Genomic DNA, 22,636 nt, shown 5'->3' with positions numbered 1-22,636 from the left:
GTGTTCACCTTACACCATTTAGGTAACAATAGTTATCAAAGGTACCAGAATTATAATTTAGTACGCCAGACGCGCGTTTCGTCTACATAAGACTCGTCAGTGACTTTCAGTTCAAAATAGTTATAAACCAAACAAGTACAAAGTTGAAGAGCATTATGGACCCAAAATTCCAAAAAGTTGTGCCAAATACGGCTAAGGTCATCTATATATATATTACTGGGATAAGAAAATTCTTTGTTTTTCGAAAAATTAATAGTTTTGTCACAGGAAATTTTTAAACAAATGACCATATAGTTGATATTCATGACAACACCTAAGTGCTGACTACTGGGCTGGTGATACCCTCGGGGACGAAACGTCCGCCAGCAGTGGCACAATAAATTTGTACAATCAAAAGAAATAATAAACTATAATATGTCTAAACAGTGATTGAGACACTTCTGAAAGAAATCATACAATCTTTTCGATGTCGAATCAAAAATTGAATAATAGAAGTTTACCTTCTATGTGTTGTTTTCAACATTTCAAAATTAAAAAAAAATACAATGTTTTGAAAACGATCATTTCTATGCAGTTACTGATGAGACTGATTATCACCGCTGATTGATTGCAATGGAAATAAAAGAGAGCTAGAATTCGTGAGAGATTTCTTCAGACCCCATGTGTCGGAGCACTTGAATGATGTCTATTAAGGAATAAGACTGAGGCAGAATTAGAAACATACAAAAGAGATTGCAATCTTTGTATTGAGTTAAATAGGAATATAAAATATGCAATAAGTATTATTAATTGACCAACAGTATTTGTAAAGTGTTTTCATCATCATTAAAACTTTACCAAAATACTATCTAAAGCATTTCATAATATACAACAATGTTTACTACTAATACCAGTTTGTTCTAGTTGTAGTTTTATCGGCCAGGATGATGAGGAACCGAGATTTTCGTGAACATGGATAGGAATGAGCGATTTCATTAAACCATCTTCAAAAAGAGACGATAACTTTAATAACGAAAATTATTGTACCAAGTAAGGAATATGAAAGTTGTTGTCCATTCGTTTGATGTGTTTGAGCTTTTGATTTTGCCATTTAATCAGGGATTTTCCTTTTTGAATTTTACTCGGAATTCAGTATTTTTGTGATTTTACTTTTTCCTACAAATGTATAGGGTAGGGATTATCATGTCTGCTACTAATCTTTGATAAGGGGAATTGAACACAAAGCTATAACATATACCCGAGAGAAATATGCTGATATCTTGTCTAATACACAACAAAGAAATGTTTAATATTCCAGCTTCAGATAAAGGACGTAAGGGATACGATAATACTTAAATCAGTTTGGCATTATGTACGTCGTGACGTCATCTATTCAGCTAACTGTATAAGATTCAAATGCGAATGTATATATGTCAGGACATATATGAAAACCATAAATTATCAAAATTTAAAGTCATTATTCTTAATTGACAGTTGTAAATTAATTCAAAAAATTGTCATGGATTTTTGTTTCTGGTCTCGGCATATTTATGTATATAAGCATAATTATATGTTGAAGCTGTACATGTGATATTAACTTAGTGGGGTTCAGAGACCAGAGTGTGTGTAGAATGTTTACAGTTTGATGTAAAATAATTAAAGTCTGTTTTAATAGTTTGATATGACATTGTTATGGTAGATATTCTTTAAAATAACTTTATAAAAACAATGTCACTATGATTGAAAATATGATCAAGTATGATAATTGATATATTATTCTCTTACTGGCATATTTCAGAGACGTCAGAAATTTTATTTTATAGTTAATCGCTGATTGAAAAAAAAATGCCCTTTGCAACAGTTATACCTAAAAGAATGTATATTAGTAAAGTCAAAACACCAATAGAAAATCATTACGATTAAAATAATGTAAATTGTTTCTAATTCACGACACCTGAATGAATATTTTTCTGAACTGGTCTCTTTTGATTCAATAAGTAAGCATTTAGTCCCATAGAAATAAAAAAAGATCTCATTTGATTCAATAAGTAAGCATTTAGCCCCATAGAAATAAAAATATGTATTTTGATTCAATAAGTAAGCATTTAGTCCCATAGAAATAAAAAAATCTCTGTTGATTCAATAAGTTAGCATTTAGTCCCATAGAAATAAAAAATGTCTTCAACTGACCCGACCATAGACAAGTTGGTCGCAATTACAATCTACACAAGTTTACAGCTACTAACATATTTCTGTCTAGGTACACAAGGTGTTAGACAAGAGACAAATTTCCTTTCTATCCGACAAATTATAGTCATTAGAAATATATTTACCATGCTTGCTCTCACTTTTCAAAAGACAACCCTTGACCTACAGAAACAAATACCCAAAAGTTTAATTAGTACTGTTCCCATATTGTAGTACATATTTTACTCGTAAATATTCAAACATTTAAGAATGTCGTCCTCCCAGATTTTGTATGTTTTAGGTTCTCAAACGTCATCTGCCTGGTATTTCTCCCTGTGTGTTTTTGAAGGTTTTTTTTGTGTGTATGCCTCAATAAATTAAAAGACGTGTAGAGATATGACAGGTGACTTGACACATACATGACATACCTACCTCAGTTATTATGTACAAATATCACTGGTCATTAGAGATATACTCATTGGTCATTTCACCTTTACAAGGTATTTATGATGGACTTCCTTCTTATATCTTCAGATGTTGTATTCAAATACTTTCCCCCGAGTTTGAGTAAATGGGACAATGTTAATATGGCTTGCAAAAAAGTATTGATCAGTTTACATTCCGTCTATAAATTTAATATAATGAGACTTTGATTTAAAAAAAAGTGGGTAATAAGTTATAAATATGTCCGTCAGTCCATCGATCTATGTCTGATCTTCTGAATTTTTTATAATTTATTCATCTTGTTCAATTTTAACGACTTTCATTTTTTTTTTTAAATCAAAATTAATTTTTACTTATAACTTGCAACGCAGAGATCATCCTGCCTGATGTTGTACAGGAAATTGCTTCAGTGATAAAAGCAAATGAATTACCTATATATGTATACCACTCAATATGAAATAAACTCGTCGTTGGTTTAAAATAAGTATAATAAACGCGCGTTTCGTCTAGAAAAGACTCATTGGTGATGCCCAAATAGAAAAGTTAGAAAGACAAATTTAAGTACGAAGTTGAAGAGCTTTTAAGATATAATTTCAGTAGCTTTTCATGCAATTTGGTACGATGCTGATGTGTACAGGTGTAAAACAATTACTGAAAAATCTGAACGAAGACTGGACAGATATTAATTGACAGCAATCAAACTTCTGAACAGTACTGAAATAACTGTAGTGGATGGACATGACATTTGACTACAAGTACAAGACTGGAAAATACTTAATAATATATTATTCCTTTTTTTATCAGATCAAAATAACCGTTTCAGATCAAAATTTTTGTACTAGTTAATGTTTCTAAATTTACCATTACATTGTATCCACTTCTAAATCCAAAATTGTGACCCGCGTCCTTTCTAGACCTCGATTGTTGAAGTTTCCGTGTTAATTTTCATACCTTGTTTTATGAAAAGCGGCACGAATATAAATAATTACCTTTTGTGAATGTAGGAATTATCATCGTCAGTACATTATCTATCAATTCTAAATAAATCAAACAGAATATCGCTGATATGAACTGTTACGGCTAGTTTTGAAATCTGGCACATGTCATGAGTTGCTATAATTATGAAAATAAAAGGCACTATAGTGCCTAACAAGATTTTGTGAGGTAGACGAAATTGACTTTAAAACGATCGTATTGACTTTTGATGTGCAGAAATAGGCAGATCGGACATATTTTGACTTTAGTTACTTACTTCTTAAGTTTGGGATTAATTGTAATCAACATATTCCAATGAGACTGAAAAATGCTTTTTTTTATTATGATAAATAATAATTTTACCTGCCGTAGTCGTGCGTAAAATATATTTCGGTATTTGTCTTACGAAAATGACTTGTTTAATGGAACAAAACGTATTATTTGTAAAATTTCTCTTTGCTCTTCACAAAAGGCTTTTAAAACACAACCTTTCAACTGTATATTCCGAAAATTTTGTGAAAATCGAAAAGTGGCAATTCTTACCTTTCATACCTTAACTTTCATTGATAAAACATAATATTGACTCGTCCAGTGTCCAGTTTGAAGGTCATTTTACTTACCGTACAATTTCATGCACGTTCTAATTAATCAATAGTCATGTATGAAAAGCATTAACAAGTTTGAAGGTAAACTAATAACAACTTAATCCAATCAAATTGCCTACGATTCAATAACAATGACCAGTCCACATCATAAAAATGTATAGGGGTAAACTGGGTAGGGAGAAAATGTCAGATATATTAAGTTCATTATTTTGCAATAACGAGTAAAAATTTGTTAACCAATAGATTTGTTATAATTTCATAAACATGTCGTTATGTATTGGTATAGTTTTTGGATCTTTCATTAGCGTATTTAAGGCTGTAGAAAGTTTGGCCTTCAAAAGTCAACATAATCATTGACTTTATAAAGAAAATTTGCCTTTTTAAAACATTGAATGTTTCACAAATAATACGCGACAACAAAGCAAAATCATTTCTTAAAACACTGCAAAAAAAATAATTCTGATTGATGCAGTGGTATTGTCATAAATTGCACTGGAGTGAACAGTGGTACATCAAACGTCGAATTCCCTCACACAATGTTATCACACACTTATAGATACATCAAACAAAATGGGTTGGGGTTTTTTCGATATGATTTTGCTGGTTTATTGGTGCTGGATTCTTTTCATCATTTCAAGTTTTTTTCAAATAGATATATTTTAATTAATGATTATAAATATAAGAAAATCATATGAAATAAAAAACAACTCTTATATATTTTATCGATAAACTTTTTTCACGGACATAAACAAGGGCAGAAGATTCAAGGGGTTGATACAAGACAAAACCTGCTCTTCAAGAATTGCATTTTCAAAACATGTCAATTTCCACTCTTCGCCTTCATTGAGATACATATCATCCTCACCTTGTTACCTCAGTACGTCTTTGCTAAATGATCTGTTATCATAGAAGACATGGACTCCTTATCATTGAGATACATATCATCCTAATGATAACAGACAGACTGACAGATTACTAACAACTTTACCTACAACATTTGTTATGTTTACACATTAGTGGTCATTATCTCCCTGGGCAGTGGTCAGCCTTATCTCACCTGGTCAGAATCAAAACTGACCATCATGTTACAGATATAGAATCAACGTTAATAAACGTTTATTTTAAGATAAATAGATGAATGTAAACGTACAAGATTGTTATATAATGAATATTATGTTGGTAAATATTATGAAATGGAAAACGGTAAGTATAAGAATCGTGGCGATATTTGTGTATTGGAAGAATTGTTTTCTTGTAAGACTCAGATCGGAATGATTACGGAGAAACCACATGCATAAATCCTTTGGCGATAAATGGTGTGGAATTTTTTTTATTGAAATGAATTTCTTTTCATAAAAAACCCACATACATTTTGACCATACGGATCTGTACGATAATAGGGATTCGAGCGTCACTGATGAGTCTTTTGTAGACGAAACGCGCGTCTGGCGTATATACAAAATTTAGTCCTGGTATCTATACTGAGTCAGGAATACGACAGTTGTTGTCAATTCGTTTGATGTGTTTTAGCTCAGTGCTGCCTTTATAGAGAAGTAATATAAGGTGCATACATTATTTCAAGATGGAATTTTTCCAACATTTAAAGAAATGAATATATTATTTGGTGTAAGTCTAATGACTCAAACAAATAAGCGGTATTGGTACACGTCCTGTTGTTTTAATTCTTTGTTGTAGTTTTAGTGCTATAACAGTTCTGCTTACCATGGTTGACCAATCAGATATACTCTATTTGATAAAATGAAAGTTTAAAATCTTACATTTAAAAGGTTTAGTAGTAAGATGATACAAACAATTGTTTCATTTATCCCCTCTTTCATCTTCCTTGATAAGTATAGAATTTTTTTTTTTGGGGGGGGGGGGATATAATATCAGTATACATGAACCAAACCAAAAGCAACGAGTCCAGAGATCAAAATATTGAATATATGTAAATGCATTACACGTGTTTGGTAAGACAGTTAGGAACGTCAGTCACATTTATACTTTCACCTGCAAATTTGTATTTAATTGAACAATTATTATCTTTATATATACACATATGTACAATTTAACGTGTTCTAATTGGAATTAAAGAACGTGCCAACTGTAATTCAATTATAGTACGTTATTGGCTTTGTTGTGGGATGTTGTTTCGGGTGTTAGCTGTACAACTTAACTATCTACAAAGTGTCAGCCTCCTGTATCGATTGACACTATCTGACAACTAGGGGATTAATGTAGGGTATACAAGTATATACGTCTGTTAAACCGGCTACTGTATAGATAGTTAGATGTGACTCACTATTTTGAGTATTTTACGAATGATACGCTTATTTAGTGCCGAAAATGGTCATTTTATTGAGCAAACAGATCAATGAGGTAACACTAAAACTATTACAAAAGATGACCACTGTTATTGTTACTGCTGTATTGACATCAAAAGAAATCAATTGTGATTGAGAAAATATACGAGACAATATATTGTTATTAATTAAACTGTTTATGGATTATGTAGAATTATGGTCAATTGAAATGAAAGTTAAACGCATCGATGATGCGCTTAAAGCAACTTTCTAGCTTCACCCCATCAGGGATACTAAAAGTTTGTAATATAACATGTAAACAGTGTTAAAGAGATGTTTGAGAAAATTGCTTAAACGCAACCATAGTTTTTCCTTGAATTAATACGCTTAAGAACCTAGAATATTTTAATTTATTAATTATATAAAACTATGTTCAATGACAAAAAATAATGAAGTATAATTCCACTGCGAATCGACTCTATATTATTTCTATATATATAATCATGTATATTGTATTGTATTTTAATTTTATGATGATCTGCTTACCCTTCCGGGGCACCTGAGATCACCACCATTTTTTAATTTCTATATTGTGTCTTATGTACTTTTGTCTGTCTGTCTGTCTGTCTGTCTGTCTGTCTGTCTGTCTGTCTGTCTGTCTGTCTGTGTTTGTTTTGAGGGGTTCGTGTTGCTCATTTTTTACTTTCTATGTTATGTCTTATGTACTTTTGTCTGTCTGTCTGTCTGTCTGTCTGTCTGTGTTTTTTCTTTCTTTATGTAACCATGGAGTTGTCAGTTTATTTTCTATATATGAGTTTGGATGTCCCTCTGCATGGTATCTTTCGCCCCTGTTTAAACTGAGAAAAAGAGATTTCGAAATAAAAAAAGTTAAAAAAATATTTTCCGAATGTTATTTTGTATGAAATTATATCTGCAGATTAAAGGGAAAACTCTTCTTTTAAAGTATTCCATTTTATGTGTAGCTATAAAGAATTATATAGATTATATATATATACAAAAACTGGCTATATTTTGCACAACCCGTAGCATGAAATAAATCCCAGTGACCCACACTTTTTATAATATTTAAAAAAAAAAGAAGCATTATAAAAACTACATTTTTGTAAAATCATTAAAAATTCTAAGGATTTTAATTTAGACCCACGTCTACATTATACATTTTGGCACACGTATGCATAGTTTTAGCATTAACACTTGTTCGTAGTGAAAGTTTAGAACCTAGTTCAGTATTTTGATATTCTTAACATTAAATGTCCGTGAACAAAATATCAAAGTGAAATCATGTTGGTACGTGAAATAATCTAAGGTATTTACATATTGTTGAATAATCTAAGGTATTTACATATTGTTGAATAATCGAAGGTATTTACATATTGTTGGTACGTGAAATAATCTAAGGTATTTACATATTGTTGAATAATCTAAGGTATTTACATATTGTTGAATAATCTAAGGTATTTACATATTGTTGAATAATCTAAGGTATTTACATATTGTTGAATAATCTAAGGTATTTACATATTGTTGGTACGTGAAATAATCTAAGGTATTTACATATTGTTGAATAATCTAAGGTATTTACATATTGTTGAATAATCTAAGGTATTTACATATTGTTGAATAATCTAAGGTATTTACATATTGTTGAATAATCTAAGGTATTTAAAAAAGTTAATGTATTTCTGTTCCATTATATTTGAATTTTTCGTTTATGTTTTTCTATCTTTTGATTAGTAAATGTAGACCAAGTTTTAGAACTAGTTTGAATAGTATATTTATCTAATAATAAGTATTTCGTTAGTACTGCACGGGCATTTGTAGGCGGTATTACGGGAGGGGTTCTTTAGAGACATGTAAGCCCGATTCTTGTATAGTATGTATGAAGGTGTTCACACGGTAACTTCTATATACAACACGTTCTGCGTAGTACATTATTTACATGATATTATAATGATTTATGTAGAATAGCTGGATGTTTGTTTGTGTATAGATGTTTGTACTGTTTTTTATTATCTTTATTAAATGTTGCATCACACATAAAATAATAAGTTACTGCGAGCAAACCAAGCCTACATTTTGACTTGCCTCTTATTTAGCTATGTCGATAGATTAGAAATGTTTTTTTTAACTTTTACAAATTAAAATGAAGATCGATATTGTCAAGAAATGACAATTTTTACATAAGAAAATGTTGGCGCCAGAAATATCGCCAGCAGCCGTATTTTGTCGCCAGATGAATTAATTAATTTCGGACGAACTTACGATAATATATGTGTGATCATGTATATTAACTATAAAAATAAGAAGATGCGGTATGATCGCCAATGATACAACTCTCGACGAGAGACCAAATGACTCAGAAATTATCAACAATAGGTCACTGTATGGTATGTAACAATGAGCAAAGCCCATGCCGCATAGTCAGACTGTTAAAATCTTTGAAACATTTTGTTATATAGTAAACCGATAAATGTCTGTATACTTTTATTTGAAACAGCAAACTACCAAAACAACTTCCCAAAAACTATGCATGCGATCATGCAGTTTCCACACAAGTATATATGTTTTACGAATGCATTTTGAAATGAAAACACATGACATCTTTATGAATATACTCAGAATACATTTAACAATAAGTGCATTTGCACTGTACCCAGATATAATTATCTCCAATATACTATAACGCATTTAGAAAAACAAGAAGTCCTTTGATTCACGTACTCACAATAGGAAATATTTTGGTCTTATTATATGGAGAGTTAACAAAAGAATTAACAACTAAATATGAAAGCAAATCTTTATAATGATTTTCATAGTTCTGACACAAGTTTTCTTAACAGATAAAGCTTTGTTGATTAAAGGTACTGAATTATAAATGTCAACCATTTATGCTAAGACACCTGTATTTTTACAAAGACTTATCTCTTTTTGTTTCGAAGGATTTGTTTTGATACAGATTAGTTATTCAGCCAGACAATATTTAGAAAACAGAACCGGAGGGACTATACAATATACAGTTAATATTTGTAAGTCTTTGTGATAACAAGCCAAGGTTGTGGTTGGGTTAAGCGTAAATTCCTCCTTTGAAAACCGCTAAAAGAAAATCAAAAAACAACTCATGTAGAAATAATGGCACTTATAATCAATACTTAGATAAAAAGAATTTAAAGAACAACGAACTGATAAACAAAAATCTGTTGGCAGGTAACTCAAAGTCGATGGTTCGGAAACAGAAGAGACAATAGGGAGGAAATTGGGATTTTCGTCCTAGTGTGAAATTCAATACTTTAATGTGTCAAAAGTTTGCTTCAGCTCAACACTATAAACTAAAGACGTATATTGACTAACTAAAAAACCAATTAGTTCCGATTGAAACTGTTTTCAGGTAATGGTAGAAATTATAGCGGACAAATGCTGACTCTGAATCATTTTTTTACAAAATAAACTGGTCCTTGTCGTCTTGATAATTAGTACCACTGAGAGATTTGGAATACAGTTCTAAATTGATATATTGTCGTTTTACAGATTAATGTCTCAATCAAAACAGAAAATGCCTCCGCACTACGAACATGTAATGAACTCAAAGAGAAAATATTACGTTTTACAGTAAAATTTTATAGAGATAAAGCCTTTTATGTATCATTTTACGACACGCGCTAATGCAACTTGGCAATAACATTTTTTGTTGAAATCAATGGAAAATTTAATTCTTGATACAATGTTTTCTTCAAATATTTACAAAATCGATAATTTTTCGTGTCATTTCTAATCCTTACTGTCAGCAATTAATCAAAATATTTTCATTGTTTGTCTGTTCTTTCAGTTTTGTGATGATTATTTGTTACCGTGATAACCAAAATATTGGTTTACCCACGATCTGGCAGTTAAATCTTTGATCTTATTCCCCAGAACACACGACTCGGATTCACCATCCATATTTACATTATCAAATCATTTGTTCCGATACAATTTATTAAGCTTGACACAGTTAACTGTTAAATAAGTTGACGGATTTTATGTAAACTTGGTATACAAACTTTTATTTGCGAGAGTTGTTTATTTTGATCGTTTCATATCAATATTTAAAGAAAATAGATATTTAATGAAAAGTAATATTTATGAAAAGGAGTGAAACTTATTGATGATCCTGTCCATTTTTGACAATTTAAATTCTATTCTAATAAATGTGTCTCTTTTATACGTTTGTTCTAATTGGTTATATAAGTGGTTTATTTAAATTCACTTACATATATTATACTATTAGAGGGGCCGTGGCTGTTATGTTGGTCTAAAAGACTTGACAGCAAAAAGGAATTTTACTGCCAAATTATGATTTATATATTTTTTTTCAGGCTGTTTTCAGAAAAAATATCTTTGATCTCTTGAATATACATGTATAAAGTGAAATATTCCATGCTTTTTTATATGTATGATCTTGATCTCCACAACTTTTTCAGATAGCATATATACATATATGATGATGTTCACTATTGTATTATGGCACGAGGTTTATTGGACATGAGCCTGCTGTAATAATGCATGCAAGATTGTTAACAGATGAAGTGATTGCACCAATTACAAGCATATGTGAACATTTATTTGATTATTTTTATTCCATTTTTATGCCCCACCTACGATAGAAGAGGGGCATTATGTTTTCTGGTCTGTGCCTACATTCGTCCGTCCGTCTGTTCGTTCGTCCGTCTGTGCGTCCGTTCGTCCGTCCGTCCGTCTGTGCGTCCGTTCGTCTGTGCGTCAGGTTAAAGTTTTTGGTCAAGGAAGTTTTTGAAGAAGTTGAAGTCTAATCAACTTGACCCTTAGTACACATGTTCCCTATGATATGATCTTTCTAATTTTTATTCCAAATTAAAGTTTTGACCCCAATTTCACGGTCCACTGAGCATAGAAAATGATAGTGCGAGTGGGGCATCCGTGTACTTGGGAGACATTCTTGTTTTTCTTTCAGTTCCTACCAGGGCCACTATAATAAATCTCCGAAATACAACGAATGGAAGTTTTTGATTACCAAAATCCATATGCATCCCTTTAATTATACCAAATGCTCCTCCCTTATATAGCTGTAACTATCAAAAGAATATTTTATTTCAAACATGTGCTAAAATCAGCAAATATAAAAAAGAAGATATGGTAGGACTGCCAATGAGACAACTCTTCACAAGATACCAAATGACACAGAAATTAACAATTATAGGTCACCATATGGCCTTCAACAATTAGAAAAGCCCTTACCACATATATAGTTACTTTGTATGAAGTCTATGTATTTAGTGCATATCACAGTAAGATATATGACCATTTATGTTGTACTTACGATATATGTTAGACTAACATTTTCTTTTCTTACCATATGTTTTTGATTTATTTTCCCTCTCTATAATTGGTGATAATAAAAGAGTTAAATATGCAACAGAAGGCATGTTCTTTAATATAATGTGCTATTCGTACAACCATCCAAAGACAACGAAGAGAGAAAAGACAGCTAATTGGGACAAAACAATAACATATGTTTTATTAATGATGATATTATATATTAAAACAAGCACTTATAACCACAGAACGACCAATAAATAGCCATACAAATATTAATGTATTGGTTAATGTCTCTCTCTCACTCGCTTACTGCAGAGATAATTTCCAACATTGGCATTGTTTAAACGGTGGTTATACTCTTCCTTTGAATTATTCGATAAGTTAGTGCTTCTTAAATGTTATTCAATTTCCGTTGATTTGTATAGGTTACTGAAACACTAGTTTTATTTTACCTCAAGCATAAACTGCCCTAGCCAGATTTAGCACATTTGTTTTTTGGTTTACAATGATCTTTCATAACCGATTCAGCCTTCGAGCTGTTTTGATTCGAGCGCCACTGATGAGTCTTATGTAAACTAAAGGTGTGTCTGCTGTACTGAATCCATCGTTGATGACTTTTTAAACGAATATTTTGCTTAGTTATTGTTGATAGGTTTCAATCCAACTTATCTGAACTGTAAAATGTCTGATAGTTCCTCTCGTCTACAATCTTTTATACTTATAAGTTATACACAATAATAAGGTGTTGTATTTTAGATGTTTTATTGCAGTTTTTAATGATTCCCTGATGCAGCTCCTCATTCGTTGTGTTTTTGGCCTTTTTTATTGCATTATTTATAACTAAAACCAAGAATAAAGGTGTGGGTTATAAATCTACTAGAAAGCAACTGAACGATACAAAACAATCTGTATATAGGGCAACCTACAGCAAATTGTCCAAATGAATGAAACAAGTTATGATATCTTTTACGACAACTTCACAGACGAGATTCCTGGCTAAGGTCAGGCACAAGAAAATGTGGCGAGGTGGATCAAACTTGTTTTGTTATGTTTGTAAGTTGTGGTATAAGATTGACATTTTCCGTCAAATTTGTATGTATTTCATTATTGACTTTTTATGATATTGAACATAATTTTCCCCTGGTTTTGGTGTCAAGCAAACAAGCAAGTCAGAACTGTAACATGGTAGACTACATCCATAGTACAACCTTTGTCTGTCACGAATAACTTTTACAGTTGTCAATCGATCCGTTTTTAAGATGACATCACTCCAGGAAGTCAAATTGTTTACAAGTGTTAGGGGAATGAAAACAAAAACGAATCATATTCAGACAATTTTCTTTCATGTATTGCAAAGCCATCTACATTTTGTTTAGGTTTCACGATGATCAAACAGAATAAAATTGATAAAACGCAGTGTTTGTATCTATCTTTCCCTGTTATATACTTGTGGTATGGAGTCTTGTTACGGTCCATCTACATGTTCATTCAAGTATTTATCACCTTAAACTTTTCAATAATTTCTATATTAGCTATGTATACAAGCGGGTCGGAATGGTATTTACAGAATGCTGAATCATAGAAAAAAATAAAGAAATGAAATAAATAGATAATAAGAAATGATGGAGTGCTAAATTACAGGCCAAAAAGTTATAGAAAATCAACACTGAAAAATTAAACCTCATATCCAGCCAGACCCCCATGCATAAAGATGGTGTATATAAGGAAGTTTTAATAGACGACACGTTATGCAGAGGCAATGTTCTTTTTCATTTGTTTATATCTTAGAGAAAAAAACAAGTCAGTTGATATTGTAGTTGAAGGAACAAGGGAATTTAAAATAAAAGGTCAGAGCATTCATTTGTCATGAATGCAATGCAGCCTACAGAAAAATGCATTTTAATTAATATGTATATCTCGTGCGAGTCAGTCATACCGAATTAAGGATACATCTCTGTATATAGACATTTAGTCTTATCTAACGACAACTTGATAAATTAATAGGAAAACTCAAGTACAAGATATTTTGATAGATTTATTAATAAATAGTAATAATAAATTAAAATTTCATAAAACATACATTTGCCATCCAATACGATAACTAAACTTGTTTGTGTAAAGTCACAAAAAATGAGCAAATAAAATGATTAACAACGTTTGATTTTGTGTGGACTCAACATATATTAAGAAATGTATATATACGTGAAATCTCTCAGCTCAGCTGAGAAAGAAACAAAAGTGGAAATTAAATGCATCTTGAAGAGCGTTTTTAAGAAACGAGATGTGAATCACTTAAGGTAACATATATAAATTTTGACCAGCAGATAATAGGTGAACAACTACATGGTAGTCAAATTTCAAGAAAGAAATGCTTTCCAAATTTTAAAGATTTGTTTTGAATATATTAAGAGACTTCAGTGTATCTCTAAATGAAAAAAAAAATACCAAGACAACCAAGCATGATTATACCAACTGAACAAGAAGTAATCTATTTTTACATTTTAAATTTTCTTAAATAAACTTTACCACAAAATCACAACAACAAAAAATTGTCTACTGCACAGAAATCTTCATTTTGTAAAGACCGGAAATAAAACACAGCTTCTTCCGGAAAAGTCACAAGTCCATTGTGTGATTGTGTAATTACTGTCCCTGAATTGAGAATCGTCCCTCCGCGCACTAAAGTTCCATCGTATTACTGACTCAATGGACTTGACATTTCCGATTCATGGTAGTCCGAGTCTGAAAATTGTCCGTTATCATGATCCGGCTGGCTCCACACGTAACTGTCATTGTATACAGCATTATCGTTGTGATACGAAGAGGTACTGTCAGAATCCATATTGTCAAATGAATTCATCTGGAAGAGGAAAAGAAGTTATTATAGTGCTTGAGTTAAATAAAAGTTGTGATGATCACTAACAAAAAAATGTGATTTAAATACTCCGAACTTTATATTTAGCTGATAAAATTATTAGATTTTTTTTTCTTTTTCGTATAAATAATTTTAAAGCAAATTTTTAAATAAAAAATGAGTGAACTGAACATGATAATACAAAGCAACATGTAAAGCAATCAATACTAACTAACAATTGCAAAACAATAGAAATCAAGCTTGAAATATATAACTAGAAATTTGAACAACGTAAAATTGTAGAGTCTTTGCACTAATTCTACGTTTTAACAACTTGAAACAGTTACATATAATTCTTATCCATTTATTTCTTTTTTCAAGAGTCAATATCTCTTCTCTTTGACAGTTTTAAGTTTGTTGGTATTAAAGCTACTAATTTTTAAACGAAAAAAAGCATGGTCCTAAACCAAAAAGATTTATGCAATAGCAATCAAAACTATAACACAATGATAATAATGACAACAAATCATGCGCAATGATCGTGCAATTGGCAAAGCAGTGTCTGGATGTTGGTCTATGCGATCAAGTTGTGCCAAATTATATTTCAAACGATACGATGTTTGAAATTCCACTACATTTACTTGACCACACAGTGCAACCCAGAAGCTGAACAACAGCCAAGTTACCTAGTTGGGTTGTCATTATAAATCACGTGGTCAACACTGATCATAGCAGACGACATGATCGTCATCATCATCATCGTCATGCGTGACGTCATAGACAAAGGAGCTCACCAGTTGTTGAAACGGGGGTTGTTCCATGTCATTTTTCATTGCAAAATCGCTGAGTGCTTGCCATGGAGGTTGGTAGCTTTGCACTTCAACTGGATTCACTTGCATGGGACTCTCGTGTCGAACGGGACTTGAAGCAACCATCGGAACTCCTTGTAATGGACCATGCAATCGTCCTCCATTCTGAAAAAAAATGGTACTTCATAACGTATTTGTTTAATTGAAAAATAAAACGCCAAGGGATCATTCAAAACAACTGTGATATTTGCATATGTAAATTCTAAAATGATAAATAAGTATGTCAAATTCTACGAGACAATACTTTTGTAAGCAAATATGTGTTAATATGTTATATTTACTAGAGATATAAATGCAAACCACAAATAGCATCAGGAAATAGGGTCATTCGCTTTTCATTATGCAAGCGCCTTTTTATGACTACAAGTCTGACGAGACGAAATGGAATTTGTGTACTTTTCGATTTACCAGATTTAAATTTGTGTAACTAATGAAAAGCAGAAGATATATCTAAGGTTGTGTAAACTGCACACTCGACATAACTCTGTAATCCTGTGGGTAAACATCTCGTCATTTTGTTTGTTTAGAACAGTAAATAATAGAACTCCCTTTTTGTTCACAATCCATGTCTCGGTGCTTAGATGATGTCGACCATGACATATTTTTAAATGTTAAGCTGCTTATGGATCAGAGTATATGGAAACCACACAGAGATGATATCCGTTCTTTTTTATACACAGAACTACTATAATGTCCGAATCAAATTGCTGATTTCGTTTTGATCATAAAATTACTTATTTGACATAACGTCCTTGGTTTGATAAATATTGAAAAAAAAACTTTGGTGATAAATCCAAAAGCGAGATTATCAATGGAAATTATGAGAAGGTCACAATAAAACGTCCGTATTAACGTTTCTTTATTCTTTATCTTTGTTCTAGCTTATCCATTCTATACTTCATCTTTTGTACCCCACAACACGTATTTATATACTTTAACACACACATTTATAAAAACATATGTAACCCAGAAGCAGACTTGTTTTCATATTGCCAATGCAAAATTGAACATATAGATATAAATGGCTTGTTTGGCTCCATTAACCTCAAACATAACCAAAATACAAAGGGATTAGGTTACTTCAGTTACGATTCCCGTCTGGTTCCCATGCTCCCATGATTTCCCGAACTTTTCATGTCACGCGATAGTTAACCAGGTTTTGGCTGTGACACTGATTTGACCAAAGAAGCTGTTTGTATCACTAGTTTTCGTGACATAAATATCGTGATAAGACAAGTGAAATTATTTGTAATAAAATGGTAATATGGACTGTAATTTGCTCGTAATTATGAAGGAGAAAAGTCCTAATCTAATTGAGAATTTTCTTAATTTCCGCAGGGAACGGAACAAGGGGGTCTTCAACTTGTGAAAAGCTGTTTAAAACTAAGGAAATTAAATAGCTACAAACGTTAATAATCAGAGAAAATCTACACGAAATTAGCTGTCATATAAAAGCAGACGATGAAAACGCCATGTCGAAAGGTTGTTATTAAATTCTAATAACTCGCATACGTGCAAGTGCGCGAAAATTGTATAGAAACATCAATACATCGACAATTGTTCCGAGTTTGTTCATAAATACAGCATTGTTATTCTGTAATAGACCATCCACAATGATTGTCTAATCTTTACCAGACCAAGGCAAGCTTGAAAATAACACAGACAATGTGCTTTTCAGTTTAAGTCCAACGTCAATTCATTTGTCGATAAATCGTTTAGAAATTCCACTTCAGTATGAATTTAAGCATTTTATCATCTTCATAAATGTTAAATCATTGACCAAACTTGCTTACGTTGACTTGAGTTCTTTCAAAGCAGTGATTTTGACGACAATCGATGATTAAATCGCAGATGAACATTATATAATTTAACGATTTGAGTACAATTATCTTTTTCCATTCTCCCGTCATGTAAAAGTTTATGCATTTGAAAATTGTATTGTCATAATCTTTTATACATATATAGGACAGTCTTAGCTTAATACAAATTGACTGCACAAATTTTCGACACCCTTCGGGTATTTTCACTTAATAACGGAGGAGCGAAATGTATCAAAGATGTTGTTTTTATCACTATATCTTTCGGTTCGACATAACCATAAATGCCGCAAGCAATGTAACGGTAAATTTCTTATTCTATCAATTTGTCCATTGAATAAGAATTAAACACCTTTGAAAATGACTTTACATTTCAATTCAAAATAAGAAAATAATATACAAATTTCCGAACGCCAATTACAGTTTACATAAGAAAAATAAAAATGTGAATGCATCGCATTCGGCATTTTTGCAATTTTATGTATACTGACGAAAGGCATCAGAAAATGAGACATGAAAGAATCAAATTATATCAATTATACCATGAATGCCGTCAGGTTTAGTCTGAGTTTCTTAACAATCAATTTTATTTTTTTATTTGTCCAAAACGCAGACAATAAAAAATGAATAAAACTTACGGCTTATTAATTTGTATGAATGAGAGCGGCCTTAATAAAATTTTAACATTGATATTTGATTTCATTTTACAGCACCCGAAGGATGAAATATTTATACATTTCCAATAATTTCATTTTTAAATCATCTTTTTTTTTTAGCAAAGGTGATTATTATTTGGAAAAATACAGCTCCGTGTTCAGCGGAAATTAAATGTTTAGACTAATTTGATGATGAATAAAAATCAATTCTTTTTCAGTGAAAGCAATTGTGAAAAAGGTTTTATCTGCAGCATTTCAAGTCAATAGATATTCAAAAATATAGATTTGGAATTACAGAAAATGTAATATGTATAATATTTACAATTTATTTCTTTTATTTTATTGAAGGAATAACAGATTAAAAAAGGTTACCAAATTAAAAGATATGCGATATAATCTTTATTTTTCGTATATGTGCAGCTAGTTGTGAAAAAAATTAATGAATGGGTTTTCAGGTTTAATACAGTCATTGACAGTTCATACTATTGACCATTTGAAATTGAACGGCTAAATCTTGTTCCATTTCGTTTCTTAAATGGTTCAAGTTTACCGCTGCCCCCCAAAAAATAATAACTTGGTACTCCTTTAAAATAAATGGTTAAACCGTACCTTGTCTTGCTGTTGTTGTTGCATTTGTTTCATGAGAATACTTCTTTTCTTATCTTTACATCTCTTATTCTGGAACCATACTCTAATAACCCGGGGGCTTAAATTTGTCATTTCTACTAGTTGTTCTTTCATTAATGCGTCAGGACGTGGGTTTGCATTGTAGCACGTGCGAAGTGTATGCAGCTGTTTTTCATTCAAGACCGTTCGTACACGTGTCGGTTTTTGGTCTGTCTTGCGTCTTGATTCACTGTTTTTCGAATTTGAATGAGAGTTATGATCTCTACTACCTGCAAATAAATATTAATTAACATACAATGAACTAATATTACTGACAATTCACAAGATAAGGGCAAAAAACTATTATAAAAATCATATAGGACGTTGATCAATTAATACCCTGGATCGTCAGGGAAAAAAACATAAAAAAATTATTCAAATGTTCTCCACTAAATGTTTGTAGATCGTTTTAATATTTCAAGCTCAACTTTTTAAACTCGAGAAATAATATGAATAATATACTAGTTCGTGAGTACCGGGTCAACTGCATACACAATTTAATGAAAAGTATATACATGTTGCCTGCCTCCTGGCCAAATTATTTGATGAACATTTTTAATTGAGCACAGGGAAGTGTTCTTGGCTTATTATAGTGCTCAAGGACATGTGTTAGGGTAGGCATGCAAAATTGAGATAGGTATAGGGAGACAGCAAAAACAACTATAATTCGTGTATTGTATTTTATTATTTTTTTGTGAATATTTGATGATAGGCAATCAAAATTAAATGTTGGAATCTAGACTGACTTATTCTAATTTCTATTTTCTAAATATATATTCTAAATGTTCTATGTTTGTTCGTTTAGAAAATATTTCCGATTGAGATTATTATTGAGATAATCTAAAATGTAGAAAACCGAACAATCTCCAATAAATTGCCTTAGCTCATCAAAACATGGCATCTATTCTCTCTTCAAGTTTCTCTTCTCCGTTCCTTCATTTATTATTCAACATAAACTTATCACTTTAGTTGCTGACTTTACAATGAATTATAACAAGGGATCCACAGTAGTCTCATGTGAATAGAGTCTCGTGTTTGCTTATCACACAATTAAACACCGTATTTAATAATTTACAAACTCTCATCATAACCACAAATTAATCCGTTTAGAACTGAAACAGAACTTTCAACCATGAAAAATGAATTCTGGTGCACTCGAATTGCAATCTTGATTTGTAGGCTATAATTGTCTTTCTGATTAGACAGCCAAGAAATTGAATAATTATATTGATATTTATTTCCAATTGATAAAAACTAATAGTCATTACCAATTCTAAGCAATTGTTATAGGAAGTATTTGATAAAAATCAGTTCTAATATCAATTTTATTCCGATGAGAGGCTATTATGGATGTTAATTGATTCTTGAGATGGGGTTGCATCAATCGTTCAAATTAATACAAAATTTACGACAAAATTATAAACTCATTTTGTAAAACGAATGGCCATGAAAATATCCTTCGTTTTTGTTTAGAAAATTTAATTTACTAGGAAAATGTAATTGTATGATAACCTTTTTCTAAAAATAATTAATTCCAGTCCTATAAAGAGAATATCCCGTGTCAATTAATTAGGTTTGATGAGAAAAGAAATTAATCTTGCTACAATTATAACAAGAAAAAAATAATTTATTTTTTCTGCTCAATGATCTCACACAGTCTTAGATGTTTATCAAAATAGAGTTTTAATAATTAATATTTTCAACTAAAGTTACATTTAAAATAACAGGAGTAAAAAAATAGTGTGGCCTGTTCTTTTTTATTTAATCAATCTTTCTGTACTGGTGGGATTTTAAAAGCTAATATGATTTCTTATATTTACATTTGATGTGCAAATATTGAACTGAAAGATTGAATTTTAATTACACATGTCTAAATAATTGTGCGCTGCATAGACTAAAATTTACAAAAGGAGTTATGTCTTAAACCAAATGATGGCGGTATACATTGCTGCTAGTTTAAAAGTTAAGATAATTATCATAACATGGACTAATTATTATTCGATTATAGATAATGATAATAATAAAGAGTCATTAGTAAAATGCCGACTGGAATGGAAAATAGTCGGCACGGTCTCTGTACACGGTTCTTATTCGCGTTTACAAGATGTTAGAGCGATTTATTTGGACAGTAATGTTTCGCACCTGTCAAACAATATGTACTAAATGTCGCATAATTATCAACAGAAGTCGTCAGTCATAATTTGTATCAAAAAATTAAATTTTAACTTATAGTGTTTCCTTCAAAAAAATTATACATATTTTTTTTCTTCAGTACAACAATAATTGGTAAAAAAAAATGATTTTGTGGCAAGACTTTACAAGATAGCGTCATGTCAAAATTTGAAAATGATTAGATAAACAAGTATGATTGATAAATATCGTGAGAAGGGACTTGTAATTCGAAAAATAAACACAAACAGTTAAGTCAACACTACTATACACGACTTTCATATTGGAAATTTTTAATAAGGAATTGGTTTAATTCTCTATTAAAATAAGGGATTAATATCATATTCTAAAATCTAGGAGCTAATGAAATGATGGGAGGGTAAGGAAAGATGTACACACTTCTAATTTAAATTGTAGTTAGAAACAATCATTCATATTTAGTATGAATGTAATTTAAATACTATTCATTATAGTAAATTTCAGGCAAAATCCTAAAATTTGTGGCTCGTGATATTAATAACCGAGCTGCTTTTTGATTGATTTATTTTCTCTTCTTGCATGTCGAGGTCAATCTTCTGCAAATTTCCAGCCCCCTCCTTCCAAGAATAACAAATAGTTTGGTCCCCAAATGGAGTACAATAATTTGAAATAGTATAAACCCAAGATAGTGTCATTGTGAATATTTGATAATGTATTCAAACAACGAAACTGGAAACGTGCATGCATATGTGAAAATACAAACAAAAAAAGTAAACGGAAGTAGACGACTGTTTATAAAAACGTGCTCATCACAAGAAGGGTTGTCTGCAAAACTGCACTGTAAATGATAGTTACGAAAGAACTCTAAAGATTTCCAGGTTTTGTCTTATCCTGTTTTCTAATTCTCTCGATCTTGTTTATAATTACATGGTATAAACAATCCAACCTACCAATATCCAAACACGCAGATTTATCAGATAAGTAAATTATAATCATTATTTCAACATGTTAACAGAACCGAGGAAAATTTCAGATAATTAATGCCCTCGCTGGGTTTTTTTTATGAAGAAGTTTAGTATTTCCTGTTTTCAAATGCAAAATAAATTTCTTTTCCTAATAATTTACTCCACTTTAATTGGATGCATATTTTTCATTCATGTTTTTTTTTTTGCACAAAATTACAATACGAGATAAGTCGCAGAACTGGGGCATTGATTTCAAGCAATTATTAGCATTATTGAATATGTAGATTTTAGATTTGAAAACAAAAATATCCCTATGGGTTCAAACGATATACCAGCAAGCATAATTTAACAATATAGGTCAATAATCAGCTTCCTGCAATTAAAAGCAATATGAATATACACTAAGCAGATGTTTGTAAAAATGCCTACCTGAATTTTGATGTAATCCATTTTCCTTTTTGTTATTATTGTTGTTATCATTATTTAAATTTTCAGTTGTGTTTTTATTGTTTCTAATGTTTATATCATCCGCTCCATTTTCTTTTGTAGAAGCTCGCTCAACGACATCATGATCTGCCTTACAAAAAAGTTCTTCTTCTTTAAGAGCGAATTCATCTCCAGGAATAAGTTGTCTACTGCACGCTACACAACGAAAACAGTCTATATGGTACATATTGTCCCGCGCCCTCATCACAAAGTCGTTTCTTGTGAAAGTCATTTGACACTTTGAACATTTCGCACCAAATAATCTGAAAATTGGAAAAGAAAAATTGTCAGTTCATATCTTCATAGGCAAAATTTCTTTAAAACAATATA

General features: G+C 31.1%; 1 protein-coding gene across 4 annotated transcripts in view; it reads right to left on the bottom strand.

Annotated features, from left to right (window-relative positions):
- Positions 1-13,860: 13,860 nt before the first annotated feature.
- LOC139518809 (insulin gene enhancer protein ISL-1-like) overlaps positions 13,861-22,636 on the bottom strand; it is a 34,978-nt gene continuing 26,202 nt past the window's right edge. For 2 of the 4 annotated variants that reach the window (XM_071310395.1, XM_071310394.1), the window contains exons 3-6: positions 22,250-22,569; positions 18,651-18,937; positions 15,386-15,673; positions 13,861-14,705 (exon numbers count right to left, since the gene is read on the bottom strand). In XM_071310395.1, the coding sequence (XP_071166496.1) occupies positions 15,416-15,673; positions 18,651-18,937; positions 22,250-22,569 (865 nt within the window). In that variant the 3' untranslated portion in view covers positions 13,861-14,705; positions 15,386-15,415. The remainder of the gene's footprint in view (positions 14,706-15,385; positions 15,674-18,650; positions 18,938-22,249; positions 22,570-22,636) is intronic. The other 2 variants (XM_071310393.1, XM_071310392.1) reach the window with 1 other exon arrangement.

Source organism: Mytilus edulis, chromosome 4 (genome assembly GCF_963676685.1).
Source record: "Mytilus edulis chromosome 4, xbMytEdul2.2, whole genome shotgun sequence".
In the NCBI taxonomy this organism is placed as follows: domain Eukaryota; kingdom Metazoa; phylum Mollusca; class Bivalvia; order Mytilida; family Mytilidae; genus Mytilus; species Mytilus edulis.
Note: the sequence above shows the minus strand (reverse complement) of the source record. Positions and strands in the feature narration are given on the sequence as shown.